The 16,705-nt window shown below is 38.6% G+C and overlaps 1 protein-coding gene across 7 annotated transcripts in view; it reads left to right on the top strand.

The window, feature by feature from the left end:
• Positions 1-16,705, top strand: part of SLC39A12 (solute carrier family 39 member 12) — an 84,337-nt gene that overhangs the window by 35,799 nt on the left and 31,833 nt on the right. For 5 of the 7 annotated variants that reach the window (XM_027559830.1, XM_027559826.1, XM_027559827.1 and 2 more), the window contains 4 exons: positions 4,825-4,997; positions 8,714-8,866; positions 12,020-12,130; positions 14,702-14,768. In XM_027559830.1, the coding sequence (XP_027415631.1) occupies positions 4,825-4,997; positions 8,714-8,866; positions 12,020-12,130; positions 14,702-14,768 (504 nt within the window). The remainder of the gene's footprint in view (positions 1-4,824; positions 4,998-8,713; positions 8,867-12,019; positions 12,131-14,701; positions 14,769-16,705) is intronic. The other 2 variants (XM_027559829.1, XM_027559831.1) reach the window with 2 other exon arrangements.

The raw sequence follows: 16,705 nt of genomic DNA, 5'->3' as shown, positions 1-16,705 counted from the left end.
ATTTCTCAAGCCTGTCTCTTTCCCTGCACCGTGGGAAGCAGTGTTCCCAAAAGGCTTGTTACCCTTTCACACATCATGGTGCACATGAAATAATGAAGGCATGTTGGGGTAAACCAAAGAGATTGCTCTGGGCTGGCAGTGACCATGCCAGGGAGGTACGAGCCTCCCGGATGTGGCAGCCCCAGGAAGTGAAGGGACCACTATTCACACTTGGGACTTCCCTGACAGTCCTGATGTTAAGACTCCATGTTTCTAATGCAGAGGGTGTGGGTTCAATTCCCAGTCAGGGAACTAAGAGCCCACCTGTGGCATGGTACAGACAAAAGAAAAAAGAAAAAGAATTCACACTCACCTGTGACCCATAGCATCATCACAGTAGGTGAGCTTTATTGTAAGACTTCCAGGACACCAGTGAAATTCCAATGGGATAATATGTACAAAAGTGTGTTCTATAAATTTAAAGCACCTGAAGTTTATTTATTTTATTGCAATAAAAATGCCATTTTATTTACCTGAGTTCTTCATAAAGATCTTTTGAAGACATAAATATGAGGACCAAAATGATGATCAAAATGATCTCAGAGTGAGGAAATGTGTTTCTTCCCACTTACCAAAATGTCCTATCATTTTTAATAAACTATAGTCATAAGTAGTTATAAAATGTTGTGTAGAACTGGACACATGGCATGTGGACTGTTAGATTAAAAATTGGACAGAATAGAGAATCCATAAACAACTTCATCCCAGAAGGGACTTTAATCAGTGGAGAAATCATTCAATTAACTGTGTTGAGAGAGTTTGGAAAAACAAAACCAGAAAAATAACCAAAAAATGGTGGCCTAAGAACTGGCACCCCACTCCAGTACTCTTGCCTGGAAAATCCCATGGACAGAGGAGCCTGGTGGGCTGCAGTCCATGGGGTCGCTACAAGTCGGACACGACTGAGCGACTTCACTTTCACTTTTCACTTTCATGCATTGGAGGAGGAAATGGCAACCCACTCCAGTGTTCTTGCCTGGAGAATCCCAGGGATGGGGGAGCCTGGTGGGCTGCCGTCTGGGGTCGCACAGAGTCGGACACGACTGAAGCGACTTAGCAGCAGCAGCAGCAAGAACATGTATGATGAATAGTAAAAATATGACAGTTAACCATATTTAAAATATTACCTTTGATCTGAGGATGTTACATTTTTTTTTCAGAACTGCTTTTCTTCTTTGAGATAGTCTGCAACGCCCATCATAGCCAAATTGTTCAGCCCTTATTTCTAACTCATAATAGATTCTACATCAAGTGACTCATCATGCCAGGCCTATATATTTTAAGACTTCACATTCGCTGAGAGGAAAAAAACTTCATTAAAAGTGAGCAGCTAAATAATTCAAGACCTTGTGGCCAGTGATGGCTCAAAAATGGATGAACAGGACTGGATCATGGCATCTAGGAGCTCCCATATTTATTTCTACTCCTTGACACCATGTCTGGTCATACAGGCCATTCAGAAACAGGGTTTTGGACTGAAGATCCAAGAAAAAGTTTATTCCCATTTAAATTAACTTCTTTATCCTTCTAGGAAACAGTCTTCCTGAGAAAAATTCATATAAATCATACTCACTAAAGAACCTAAAAAAAAATCACTGTCCTCAATTTAAAATGTTGCATCATATAACTAAAGAGAGAGACTTGTGATATTGCCCTTTTGAAAGTACAGGAATGTAAGATGTTAAAGAGTGGAAGACACAGAAAGATGTTATTAAGAACACAGTGTTCAGTATGCTGAAATTCAACTTCTAAGAGCTGTCTTCAACTGAATTTCCAGGAAAGAATGTTATAGCTGAGTAGAAATCATTTCAGATCTATTCAAAGAAGCTGCTTGGAATTGATTAAAATTTTATTATAATTGGTAGTACATCCAGTTCTGTTGTAAGGATGAGAAACATTTATAAGGAATCTGGGTCCAATCAAGACACCATGACACTATGTAGGGAACTAGAGTAAGTCTGCAGAGTCTGGTGGCAACAAAAGTCAGAGATTTTATGATTTTCAGATTGATTCTTGCCACAGGAGAGCAGGTGAAATCTGACTCATAGAAGACCTAGAAAGTTTTACAAGCCCTTAAGGAATGGAACATCCTTTGTCTTCCAAAACTACACTGTAGCTCAGTAGTCATCTACAGATATGAGAGTTGGATCATAAAGAAGGCTGAGCACTAAAGAAGTGATGCTTTTGAACTGTGGTGTTGGAGAAGACTTTTGAGAGTCCCTTGGACTACAAGGAGATCAAACCAGTCAATCCTAAAGGAAATCAACCCCAAATATTCATTGGAAGGGCTGATGCTGAAGCTGAATCTCTAGTACTTGCCCACCTGATGCGAAGAGCATCAGACTCATTAGAAAACATCCTGATGCTGGGAAAGATCGAAGGTGGAAGGAGAAGGGGATAACAGAGGATGAGATGGCTGGATGTCATTGCCATCTCAATGGACATGAATCTGAACAAACTCCAGGACACAGTGGAGGACAGAGATGCCTCGTGTGCTGCAGTCCATGGAGTTGCAAAGGGTCAGATTCGGCTTAGTGACTGAACAACAAAGCCACCCTCAGGACAAAGGGAAAAGAACTGAAGAACTCGAAACTTTGCCTTTTGCTTAGGAAATATCAACCCCTAATTTGTCCTTGTGAGTTCTTGACATTTGGTGATATTTTGTACCTACCAGAAAAGTGTGGTAACTTTGAACTTGATTAGACAGCTGGGTGCTCATGTTAAACTTCAAATATCTTTAATTTACAGGTTAGTTGAGAAGAATCATGTTCCCACTTAGAGTCTATTTGTGGAAAAGTAGGATGTGAAACTGGATGAACTATATCTAGGAATTTTTTAAATAAAATAGATATTAAATTAGAGCAAAGTAAAACCTTTAGGCAGCTGTATGATCATTCTGAACTATTCTTGTTTTTGACTGCATGACGTACGGGAGCCTCGTTCCCCTATCAGGGATCAAACCCACGTTCCCTGCATTGGCAGCAAGGAGTCTCCACCACTGGACCACCAGGGAATTCTCCCTTGTTATTTTTTTAATGTGGTAAAAAAGTATATGAAAATTACCATCTCAATCCTTTTAAGCGTGTAGTTCAGTAGTGTTAAGTATTTTCACATGGCTCTGCAACAGATCTCTAGAACTGTTTCATTTTGCAAAACTGAAACTGTATATCCACTGAACAACAACCAATTTGTAGAGATTGCTTAGCTGCGAAGGAGTTGTGGTGGCAGTGGGAAAAAAATCAAAGTGTGAAAATTTTTTAGCCTCCTCTAAGTATGCTACCAACTTCATTTTAATGCTCAATGTCTGTTTAATGGCAGAGCGTATCATTTAATAAAGGTCCTCTTCACATTACAAGCCTATTATCATCTTACTAGCTAGTGTCATTAACATGATCTGCTGTAGAGAGTCAACGTTCCAGAAAAGTACAAGAATGATGAAGATGGAACATCTTCAATTATAACAAACTTGAAGAGAGTAGTTTCTTAAAATCTTCAGTGGGCTTTAAGTAGTATGATAACTGAATTGTTCAATTTAATTTGTCACTTATTTGTAGTTATAAAAGGAAATGATAGTTTAATGTGGTAATGACCTATCTTCATTGTTTACAAACAAGTTAGTAATTTCTAAATAAGTTGAAACAGAGTATTTGCCCTGAATATTTATAACCAGTGGAAAATGGTGTTTAAATATGGTTTATACCCAAATAATGTACACTTGACTCTGAAAGCCATTTTTTTCTGTTTTCTTTCTCTTTCCTTTCTTCCTTTACTCTTTTATTTCTTCTCTCTTTCCACATGTTTTTTTTTGTTGGAATAATTGTGAAAAATTGTACTTTATGAATATTTTTTAAAATATCGAATCTTAGAAATATGGAATATATTTTAGGGGTGAGAAAAATTATGGTAATAATTGAAAAGTTAGGCTGTCCAAATTTATATTATCACCCTTTATTCATTCACTGATTAGTTTTTACAAATGCAGTCACTCATTTTAGTCACAGAGAATAGTAAAAACTTTTGATATTGATAATTTTGATTGATCAATATTGATATTGATAATAATGTTGAGACCTTTTGGAAGAAAGTACTCATTTTGTCCACAAATACAGGTCTACAGTGGCCAGGCCATACGCTCTTTCTGTCCCCTTGCTTCTTGCCTTCGGAAGGTTTAAATGTGGTTAGATGACAAATATTACCACTGTCTGTCTGTGAAAACTGTTGTAGTTTGTTTTCTAGTTTTAATTTTTTTGTCTGCACTGGGTCTTCATTGTAGCGTGTGGAATTTTCTCTAGCTGCAGCACGCGGGGCTTCTCTAGTTGCAGTTCATGGGCTCTAGAGTGCACGGGGCTCAGCGGTCATAGTTTGCTGTCTTGACTAGTTGCCCTGTGGCTTGTGGAATCTTAGTTCCCTGACCAGCAATCGAACCCACGTCCCCTGCACTGCACAGCAGATTCTCAACCATTGGACCACCAGGGAAGTCCCAAGGTTGTAGTTTAAAGCAAGAGAAACTATTTTCTTTGAGGGTAGGAGGTAAGCTAGCTCCTTGCTACAGTGATTATTTTTTTAACAAGGGGAAATCAGGGTAACTTCAAAACAATGGAGTAAATTAGTAAAAATCGTTTCATTCTTTGCCTTACAAATTAAAACCTTAAATCCAATATAGCACTCACAAAACAATTTTGTATCCTTAGCTATTGTAGTATAGGATGGATTCTTTTACCGTGTTCACTGGCAGAAGCACTCACAGGGGGCTCTGACTGGTTTTGCAATCTCTTTTTAACTCAGAATATGGCTACAGCACTGTGGCGGTGACGCTGCTTACGCTGGGCTCCATGCTTGGGACAACACTGATCCTTTTCCACAGCTGCGAGGAGAACTACAGGCTCATTTTACAGCTGTTTGTGGGCCTGGCTGTTGGGACACTTTCTGGGGATGCTCTGCTCCACCTCATCCCTCAGGTAAGCTGCTATTTCCATTTCATCTGGATTGTTTCTAGTTTCAATTTATGTTTAGCCATTGGAGGTGTTTATGAAGAATTTCACAGCGACCTGGATGCATAGATACAGTGGCCAGTGTTTTCCTTGGAAATCACTGCTATTTCCCCAAAGCCCTTGCAGGAGAAAAGAGATGATCAGTCATTCGATTCACTGGGTTATTCTTATTTTTGAAATTAAAAAACAAGTGATCAGATACAAATTCCTATTGAAACCATTGGGTGTCATTTCTGGGGCTCCAAAGAGCTTTGGTACCACAGTCCTCTATGTCTCAGCACAGAAGAGAATTCGGTGAGAGGCAAGGTGATAGAGAAGACGTGATTTATTAGAATAGGACATTTGTGAGGCTTACAAGGGGTGCCACGCCCTGAGAACTTACTGGGCTATGGTTTTATAATCAAAAGATAAGGGGGAGGGGGAGAAGAACATTTCCTTGAGTAGACGTCTTGCTTCCATCATCAGCTCCTCCTCCAGCCTGGGCAGGAGAGTTTTCTTGTCCCTACGTGCCAAGCTAAGCCCATAAATTACTGATTTTTGTCCTAGGGATCATTAATTTTTTGAGCTCATCGAGCAGGATGTGGGGCTCGTGCCACCATTGTTTTATTGTTTGGGGGGCATGTCTTGTGCTTCTGTTGCGGGCTTTTGTTGCTAAACAAGTCTGCTTGGTTTTGTGGTTAAGCAAACCTGCTCTCTTGAGTAATCATTAACTTATAAGGGTCTCCCATATTTTTTCTACTTTCAATCCCCTGTAGTACAACTAACTATATAATCACCTACATTATCCCTTTATTCTGTCCCTGTCACTATTAAGGAAAATTCATGAAGGGTGAGTATCTTTAAATAAAAATGACTGGGCTATAAGATATACTAGTTTTTCTCTGCTGGCCCCCAACCTCATCACATCCAATCTCTGCTCTTCTCCGCTGTGTGTTCTGCCCCAGAAGACTGTATCCCCTCAGCTCCCTGCAGGCTGGATTGTTGTTTGGGTTCCCCCAGTGGGGACACCACAGAAAGCCCAAAGTAGGAGAAGAGAATGGCAGCGGTATTTCTTCCTTGCTCCCTCCCTCTGACCCTGTCTCTAGAAGCAGCTCATTACCTGCAATATTGCAGCTCCCATGGGTCCCTAGCTCCACCCCCATTAAAGTTCAGTAACATTATTTCCAACCTTTGCCCTTTCAGCCTTAAGAGTGGTAATGGTTTCCTGGGGTTGCTAGTCTCTGGGGTGTCTCATTATCCCTCATTCATGCCCTTGACCCTGCCCACACCTCTGTCATGGCACCATCATTAGAACTGTCTTCATTTGAACCATCAAAATGAATTTCTCTTTCTTGCCCAACTATTAGTGTCTGGTTTTGTTGTTTGTTTAGTCACTAGGTTGTGTCCAACTCTTTTGCAACCCCATGGACTGTAGCCCACCAGGTCCTCTGTCCTTGGGATTTCCCAGACAAGAATACTAAAGTGGGTTACCATGTCCTTCTCTAGGATATATTCCCAACCCAGGGATCAAGCCCATGTCTCCTGTGTTGACAGGTGGATTCTTCACCCCTGAGCTATAGATTTCCTTTAAGAAACAGGCAAGCTCCTGCAACTGGCTCTTTGTTGAAGTCTTTGGAGGCTCTTTATGTGTCAGAAATGGAAGGATTAGGACCTGAGATGCAAGAGTTCAGGGAAAAGGGTCTTCAGATGAGGTTATCTGTTCCTTCTGAGATCTCTTATGATGGATCATGATGAGCAAATGATTTGCCCTCCTCTCACAAAACCTAAGATCTTAAAACTTTCCATAATCCTCTGGCATTTTACTCCAGGGTCCCTCTTGTTGGTTACAGGCTCAAAAATTATTAGATGTTCTGAAAATTGCAAAGTGAGCATTGTAGATACGAAACAAACCATTATTAGTTTTAATCTCCCTGGTAATCTAATTTTTTGGAAATATTTCAGGGTTTATTGGCTTGAGGCAGTGGCAGAAGCCTGTTTCTATGTCACTGTAGTGGGTGCAGAGCTCTTCACAGCCCAGGATCCTGGGAAGTAGCAACAGGATCTTAAGACTTCCCTGGTCTCCCTCAGTGGGAAAGCCCAGAGCCCAAGGCAGCAGGGGTGGATGTGGGTTGGGTGGGACAGTCAACTGGCCCTACGGGGATATATTACAGAGGAAGACATAGCTAAGAAGGCAGTTGCTTTACTTAGAAGGCAGTTGCTTTACTTGAAGAAAGAGAGGACAGAAGTTATCGAGAAGAGGAAGACAGACGCAGTACCAGTGTGGCAGAAAGCTAGAAAAATCAGTGGTTCCTGAATGTGATCCAAGGCAAGTGTTTAAAGGTCTGCATAGAAATGAGAAAAATCCTATTGGCATCATTTCCTCTTTTAACTAGCTATGTTGATTCTACTTCAAGATCTACATTTTATTCTGAAATTTTGAGGTTTTCCTGTTTCTTTTGTGACATTACAGTGTCCTTGTTTTGTGAAATAATGGTAATCACAAATATTAGGGGAGTGTCCTTCAATGTCTTTACCAAAAGAAAATGTGGAAACTTCTCTGGCAGTCCAGTGGTTAAGACTTCACCTTCCAGTGCAGGGGGTGAGGGTTTGATCCCTAGTTGGCAGGCTAAGATCCCACATGCCTCATGGGCAAAAAAACAAAACGTAAAGCAATATTGTAACAAACTCAATAAAAACTTTAAAAATTGTCCACATTAAAAAAAATTCTTTAAAAAAAAAGTGGGCTAATATGTGTTTGTTTTTAGTGATGTCCATATACTCAATGTGTACACGGAGTTCTATACATATACTCACACATGTACACATATGTATATACATGTATACATACATAAATATCTGTACACATTGATATGAACATATACACAGTTAAATTCTTTTTTAAATTTAATGATCAGTAACATCTTAAATGTGGAGACCACTGAATTGTTTACCAAACTGTCCTCTCCTATGAAGGGAATATGATACATTATAATTTACTTGCTCACAAGAAGTCATGAGGTCAACCAATGGGATGAGTCAACCAATGGGATGAGTCAACTCAAGGAAAATTCCTAATGTTTTTCTGGTATCCTTTTATGTCCCAAGGAGCTGACAATGTTGCTGGGCATACTCAATGGAAAAAATCTTTCAGGTGGATTTCTTACTTATTTGAACATTGATTAACAGCTTTAATTGCTATGAGGCATGGGGAGAATAAACCCTGGATGAAATGTATCTTTATATTTGTTCTGGATAATAAAAAATATTGATTTGTTATAAAGCATTGTTGTGCAAATAGGGACAGATTGAACTGAAAAACATTCAGCTAAAGGACTGAGAATGTATGAAAATTAAAGCCACACTTGCTGAGATAAGCTTAGGCTTTAGTCTGCTCTTTGGCAGAGGTTATTCAAAAGCTCTGTTTTCTTTTCTCACATCTTATTTGACCCTGAGTAGGAGATGGTGATGGACAGGGAGGTCTGGCGTGCTGCGATTCATGGGGTCGCAAAGAGTCGGACACGACTGAGCGACTGAACTGAAATGAAATCATATAGTGGAAGGATTCATACGTCTAGAAGTAAACTGGCTGTGAATGATTTCAGGTGTTGTCGTGGGGTTCCCCAAAACAGAAATTGAATGTATTCAACAATGGATCTACTCATTTACATTTAGGTCACCAAAATTTGTCTGTCTCTTCTTTTTAGATTCTTGGTTTACATATGCAGGAAACCTCAGAGTTTGGACATTTCTATGAAAACAAAGGGCATATTTGGAAACTGTTGGGATTAATTGGAGGCATCCATGGATTTTTCTTAATAGAAAAATGTTTTACTCTTCTTGTATCACCAGGTGCCAAGGTATATTTTAAATTTTATTTATCTTTTTTGCTTTAGAGCTTCATGATATTTGTCTTTTATTTCAGAGCTACTTGTTCAAAAGTAATTGGCATCTTCATGAGATTGTCTGTTTAAGGGGTGAGGCTCTGATTTCTAGAATGCATAGATCATTCTGACAGACAGCATCCCTGTAAGCATAATTATTAATTTTTCAAACATCTGTTGCTGGCCCATTACTGTGCTTGTTATAACCTGTTTTTTGGCCTTCATGGCTAATTTAGAAATAGACTATTTCACATTTGAGAATGAGGGGGTTTAAAGGTCTAGCTACAAATCTGTGTTTGGGTATCTTTCCTAATTCAAAACAAAAAGCAAACAAAGATTTTGAAAATTCATAAAACCACACATCACTTTCTATCTTGTGTGTGTGCTAAGTGGCTTCAGTTGTGTCCAACTTTTTGCAACCCTATAGATTGTAGCCTTCCAGACTCCTCTGTCCATGGGATTCTCAAGGCAAGAATACTGGAGTGGGTGACCATGCCCACCTCCAGGGGATCTTCCCAACCTAGAGATCAAACCCACATCTCTTATCTCCTGCATTGGCAGGTGGTTCTTTACCACTAGCGTCATCTGCAAAGCCCTTTTTCTATCTTGCATGTATGCATGCTAAGTCGCTTCAGTCGTGTGTGATTCTTTGCAACCCTATGGACCGCAGCCTGCCAGGCTCCTCTGTTCATGGGATTCTCAGGCAAGAATATTGGAGTGGGTTGTCATGCCCTCCTCTAGGGGATGACATTTAAAATTATGAAAACAAGAAACTCGGGAATGGAAATGGTGGTAACTCATTTTTTTTTTCAGCTTGAGTAATTGCTTTTATAGTGCCCGTTGTTTTTTTTTTTTTTTTTTATCAATTTCTACATATATGATGACATGTAAGATGCAGTGTGGCTATTATATAGATTTTGTTTCCTCTTGCTCTTATATATGATCCTATAAGAGAATAGGTGAACAGTTTTGTGGGATGTTTCGAAAAGGTAAATGCTTTCAAAAAAAACTCCAGGAGACTAAAACAAACTCCCTACTAAGTCCTGCAATTCTGCAATCTTCATGGTTTTCTATTTATTCCCTTTCTACCTGTTCAGTTCAGTTCAGTTCAGTCACTCAGTCGTGTCCGACTCTTTGCGACCCCATGAATCACAGCATGCCAGACCTTCCTGTCCATCACCAACTCCTGGAGTTCACTCAAACTCATGTCCATTGAGTCAGTGATGCCATCCAGCCATCTCATCCTCTGTTGTCCCCTTCTCCTCCTGCCCCCAATTCCTCCCAGCATCAGAGTCTTTTCCAGTGAGTCAACTCTTTGCATGAGGTGGCCAAAGTACTGGAGTTTCAGCTTTAGCATCATTCCTTTCAAAGAACACCCAGGGCTGATCTCCTTCAGAATGGACTGGTTGGATCTCCTTGCAGTCCAAGGGACTCTCAAGAGTCTTCTCCAACATCACAGTTCAAAAGCATCAATTCTTCGGCGCTCAGCCTTCTTCACAGTCCAACTCTAACATCCATATATGACCACTGGAAAAACCATAGCCTTGACTAGACGGACCTTTGTTGGCAAAGTAATGTCTCTGCTTTTCAATATGCTATTTAGGTTGGTCATAACTTTCCTTCCAAGGAGTAAGCGTCTTCTAATTTCATGGCTGCAATCACCATCTGCAGCGATTTTTGGAGCCCCCAAAAAATAAAGTCGGACACTGTTTCCACTGTTTCCCCATCGATTTCCCATGAAGTGATGGGACCAGATGCCATGATCTTCATTATCTGAATGTTGAGCTTTAAGCCAATTTTTTCACTCTCCTCTTTCACTTTCAACAGGCTTTTGAGTTCCTCTTCACTTTCTGCCATAAGGGTGGTGTCATCTGCATATCTGAGGTTATTGATATTTCTCCCAGCAATCTTGATTCCAGCTTGTGTTTCTTCTAGTCCAGCGTTTCTCATGATGTACTCTGCATATAAGTTAAATAAGCAGGGTGACCTGTTCATGTAGCTGTAAAATGCTTGTCTTAGGGCAAACATTAGTCAGCACTTTTTGTTTATCTTTCCTAGATTTATTCAAAATTTCTATTTTATGCATCAAAAATAGGTTTATGGATGGATAAAGGGCAGTAGGTAAATAGATGGATGATAAAATACGTGTGTAAAATGTTGATGGTGGGATTTAGGTAGTGAGTGTCTGAATGTTGACATCATAATTCTTTCAGCTTTTCTGTATATTTGAAGCTTTTCACAATAGATTTTAAATGAAATTCTGTAAAATAATTTCTGTTTTAATGAATCAAAGTGGTTCTTTGGCATGGGGTCAAGTAGAGTGCTAGCTATAACAATTCAGGGATTAGGAATGGCAGATTCAATCCTAACCCTTACTTTAAAAGTTTAGGGGTTTAAGCTCCACAAAAGGAGTTCTAATCTAACTAAGCACTAAAGACAATACTAAAAGATTCCCATTTACACACAAGAGACTACCATTCTTGGACTGGAAAATTAATTTACAAAGCCAATATATTGACTTATGTGTAATAATTAGAAATATAACCAGATGTAACTGAGTGAAGTAAATTCTGAATATCTAAAAATTATGCTTTTTTTTCAGGTTGTTCTTGGACTTGTCAGGGAACTTAAAATGAGTTTTAAGAATGTAATTTTAAGATGCATTATATTTTGTAAAAAAAAAAAAGGAATGTGAATATTTTAGAAGCTACATGTACTCTAATTGGTGAAAGTGTTTCTGGAGATATTAATTTAGTAGTTATAGGGTGTAATACAGTTTCAGTTATCATCCTTTTGGATATCATTCTCCATCAGAAGGAACTTGTTATTTAATTTTGTGGGAAATAAAAGTGACAATATAAAAACTACCACTGTTCAACCTTTGTAAATCGTGACTAAAAGTTTTGAGGTTGCATTCTTCAAGCACTGAAAATATGCATGATATTCAGCACAGTCCTCTGCTTTTCCATTTTAGCAAGTATTTATCCTGATGAAATTCTCCGAGTAATCTTTTTGTGTCATCTGCCTCCTTGGCCAGTAAACAAAATGTTAAATAGAGCCATGGAATTGACAAAGGCTGCATCTGTGTTCTTCTGGCTTCAGCACTAATTTTAAACCATCCTCATCCAGCAGGGCGTGTCACTGGTTAATGGGCATGTGGCGCATTCCCGCCATCTTGCATTCAACCCTGAATTAAGTGACCAGTCAGGCAGAGGCAAATCTGCTTCAACTATCCAGTTGGTAGGTTACTGATCTGAAGTATTCTTCTGATTTGATTACCTTCTTTCTTTTATTCCTTGATAAATAGATGAAAATCAGTAGGCTAGCTAAGTAGAATCCCCTCCTGATTTGCCTATTCTTGATCATGATAAATCCTATTTGGAAAACCTTGTCAAGCACCTGAAGGCTGTTTTCAAGGGGTAAATGCATTTTCCATAGATTCAAGTCACTGCTATCTGCACCTCTTTGAAACACATGTGGATCAGATTGACATAATATACATATCCTTCATCACTGTGTTTACAAGTTTTCATAAACCAGCTGACCTTGAGATTTCTCCATTCTGAGTAATCCTTTAGTCATGACTAGATGAGGCCAAATAAATGTTGAGCAAGGAATTAGAGCGTTTAGGAGTGGGGCATTCATTTTGTGATGTAGGAGAGAGTGCTTCTGCCTAAGAAGATGTCTCATAGTTAAGTCCCTTTTGTTACACTGAGTTTTTCACGACAAAGGTCTTCCTTCCATGTGAATTCTCAAAACAAAAGGGAGGAGACGTATGTATACCTATGGCTGATTCATGTTGATGTATGACAGAAACCAACAAAAAATTGTAAATCAATTATCCTCCAACTCAAAATAAATTAATAAAACACAACCTCCAGTCAAGTTCAAAACAATATTCTCATTCTAGTTCTTAAAGTCATAAGAAAAGGAACAGGAAAAAAATGAAAGCATATCACAGTTGGAAAACATGCCTCCCATAACCCTGATCTTGAATGAGGGAGTAACAGTTCAAGGGTAGATTCCTGAGTGAAGAGAAGTTATTCCTGAGACATTAACCTGGCAAAACACAAGTCTGGGAGTAGATTCCAGAGTTACAGCCAATTCAGAGATGTGAACATAAAACATTTCTTTAAAATAATATCTTTAAAAAGCCTTATTGTGTTTAGTGTTTATATACGTCACATGTGGTTTGAAAGAAGATAACTTCAAGTTGAGATCACACTTTTTGTTTTGTTTTGTTTTTGGCTGCACTGAACAGCTTGCAGGATCTTAATTCCCTGACTAGAGATTAAACCCAGGCCCCAGCAATGAAAGTGCTGAGTCCTAACCACTGGACAGCCAGGGAAATCCCTGAGGTTAGTTTTTAAATCACTTTAATGGTAACCTCATTCTTTCTGTGTGAATGAAGGGTCCAGAGCCCCAAGATGCAAATAAGCAAAATTCTGATGCTAACGTAATGAGTTTAGAACAATTTGACTGTGCTATCTCACTAATAAGAGATTTCACCATTTCTTTTGTTCTTTAAGCGGCAAGATCAACCTAAAAAGAGATAGAATAACATGAACTTTTAGGATTGTTTGATGGGTCCAATTTCCTGTTTTTTAAGGAAGGAGAGGAACTCACAAATCCTTCCAATCATCAAAGGATGTTTGCCTGTAAATTCCTTTACATAGTGTGACAATATAGAGCTTTTTGAGGGAAAAAAATCCTGGAATAAATTTTTGAACTCCTGTCTTTTATTAGAATATAGACTCTCTTGATTATAATCAGGCTTTTCATATGATGTAATTTAAAATCTACATATTTTTCTTTTGTGTCTAGATCCACCAGTTTCAGGCAAGAGTCCTGTCTACCTCCTTTAATCCTTCAGAGCCCCTCTTCTCAGCCATCCTCCAAAATTAGCCTATCATTACATCTTTTGAATAACTGTTGTTATTCTAACATTTGAATGTTAGGTTTACCTTCTCTGTTTTACTTTTTAAAGAAGATGCTTGTCTCACATGAGATTTGTCTCGAAGTTTCCACAATTTTGGGTAATGTGAGTATACTTCTAAAAATGCTCCATAGGCAGACATGCAGTATTCTTTTCACGTGCCAGAATAAGAATCTGAAGCCTAGGGAGGGAAAGTGACTTTCCTGAAATCGAAAATGAGTCAGTCTCTGAAATGAAATCATATCATCTCAACTCTTAGAAGTCAATTTCAAAATCTCACTTTCCTGCCATGTGAAAGGATGAAAGACCTTTTCAAATATATTGTTTTAGTAAGTTTGTGGATCTCCTTTATTAATGAGTAAGATTTTCTTTTTTACTGACTGGAAAACAACAGTAACAGCATCGTATGCTACAATGAATGAATTGAAATATTGGGTTTACAAGGGCTTCTTGTCCACAATCCACTTAAAGATCAGAAGATGAATTCTAGATCCACGATCTGCCATACAGGAACAGGGTCAACTTTGGTCAAGAGTCAAGAATCATTTTTTCCTACAGCTTTTGGCTTTCATAAATGCTTTCATAATTTAAGAGTGAATTACAGATGACCTAGGTAGCCACTAGCTCTCTATGGAAGACTCTGATCTATGTAAGTAAGAGTGCTATTTTCATCTAAATGTGATAGTGGAAAAAAACGAGCTTGCAGAGTCTCGGCTCTACCTTCTATGTTTGTCCATGAAATTTAGAAATTCTCATATACTCCAGAGGATCAAAATGTCTTCTGATAATCAACATAACTCCTCAGATGTTTTGTTTTTTGATAAAATGATGACTATTGCTTATCTTTCCTCTTTTATTTTTTTAATTTAAAATAGAAAGGCCCAGAAGATGCACAAGCAGCTGAAATCCCTATACCTAGTGTGAACACCCCCAACAGAAAATGTGAGTATCAATTTAAAAAATCCAAACATTAAATATAGGAAGTGCCGTTAAAAAAAAAAAAAGGTTATATTTCCTTTGAAATAAATATGTCAAAACCATATCCATTTCCTATTAGGTAGATATGTATTTCATTATTAAAACTTTTACAATGAAATTTTAAATAAAGGCTCATTTCTATTCCTATCTTTGAAAATTACTACCATTAGTATCAACTTTACTCCATTCTTTAAAAATGTTTTCCCCCATTGCTTATCTTTGCAACCCTGTAGACTGTAGCCTGCCAGGCTCCTCTGTCCATGGGATTCTCCAGGCAAGAATACTGGAGTGGGTTGCCATGCCCTCCTCCAGGGCATCTTCCCAACCTAGGGATTGAATTTATGTCTCCTGTCTCCTGCATTGGCACATGGGTTCTTTACCACTAGCGCCACCTAGGAAGCCCTCCGGAAACTTAAATTAGTATAAATACTTATGTGGTTATCAAGGCCCCTTTAAAATCCTGCTTATGTGGTGATTTGAACCTTTCACTTCCCATGAAGTTCTGCATCAGGATTGGTTTTTTGTCTTCTATAACAGTCTACTGATAATTCATCACAAATGTCTTATCTCCTTTATGATACTGTTATTAGCATAGTGAATAGTGAAGTCACTCAGTCATGTCCGACTCTTTGCAACCCCATGGACTGTAGCTTACAAGGCTCCTCTGTCTATGGGATTTTCCAGGCAATAGTTCTGAAGTGGATTGCCATTTCCTTCTCCAGGGGATCTTCCCAACCCAGGGATCGAACCCGGGTCTCCCGCATTGTAGACAGACACTTTACCGTCTGAGCCACCAGGGAAGTTATTAGCACATTGAAGTTCAAATCAGTGCCAGTTCATTATTCACAACTTATGGTAAAATTCACTTGTTTGTATAATTTACATCCAATCTTTTTCTTTCTAGGAATGCCCCTGTTTCTGAATTTGATTTACCAGTTGTGGATAGGACTTGTTTCCCTTTTGCTCATGCTTCTGAATAATTCTTAAAACTCCTTTTTTAAAAGATCCATGTTGGTTTTTATCAGTTGCCCCATTTTTCTATCTGATATTACCCTTTTATAAACATACTTCTCAATATTTTAATGTTAAATAGTCATGGTGAGTTACTCCCATTCTACCAGAGTAAGTTACCTAATAAGAAAGAAAGCTATTTATTGAGTCCTTATATGCCAGGCACAATGCTGAACACATGACATGGATTATCTCATTTAATCCTCGTACACTTTACTGAAGTAATAATTGATATTCATTTTATACAAATGAAAAGACCCCTCGTTAGAGAGGGTAAGTCACTGACCAGGACTACAGCATTGAGGAACTAAGGAATGCTAATGCACCAACAATTTCCTTGTGATCATTCTTTCAGGCATGCATTCCTATATTTTTTTCAAATTCATTCATTCGTTCATCCATCCATCCAAGAAATGGATGTTTTAGGCACTGTCTATGCACCAGGAAATAAAATTAGAAATGGTCTTTATCCCTAGTTTGCAATGTGTTTGAGGATTTAAATGCTAAGAGCAATGAACATGATGGTAACAATCACTATTTGGAATGTGTTTGATGTTTTAAATCCTGTAGGTTCTTTCTGTGATTCAAAATATATAACTACATAGTCCTTCCAATTCTATTTTCAGGACACTTCTAGTGATATTTTTAACTCCCGAAGCTTTAGCTCCAGGAGAAATTTTAGAATGCCTGGCACTTAGAAGTTATATTAGAGACATTTCTTTGTATTTGTTTTTGGAAAAAAGGAAGAGGAAAGGCCACACCTAGTCAAATTAGGAGCAGAGACTGGTTGCTAGCTCAGGGAATAATGACGGTCTTATTCAAATGTTTTGTAGGCCTCATATCTTTCCACTTCAGATATGAAGCTTGGCATACAGAATGAACAGTGAACA

This window comes from Bos indicus x Bos taurus, chromosome 13 (genome assembly GCF_003369695.1).
Source record: "Bos indicus x Bos taurus breed Angus x Brahman F1 hybrid chromosome 13, Bos_hybrid_MaternalHap_v2.0, whole genome shotgun sequence".
NCBI lineage: Eukaryota > Metazoa > Chordata > Mammalia > Artiodactyla > Bovidae > Bos > Bos indicus x Bos taurus.
Note: the sequence above shows the minus strand (reverse complement) of the source record. Positions and strands in the feature narration are given on the sequence as shown.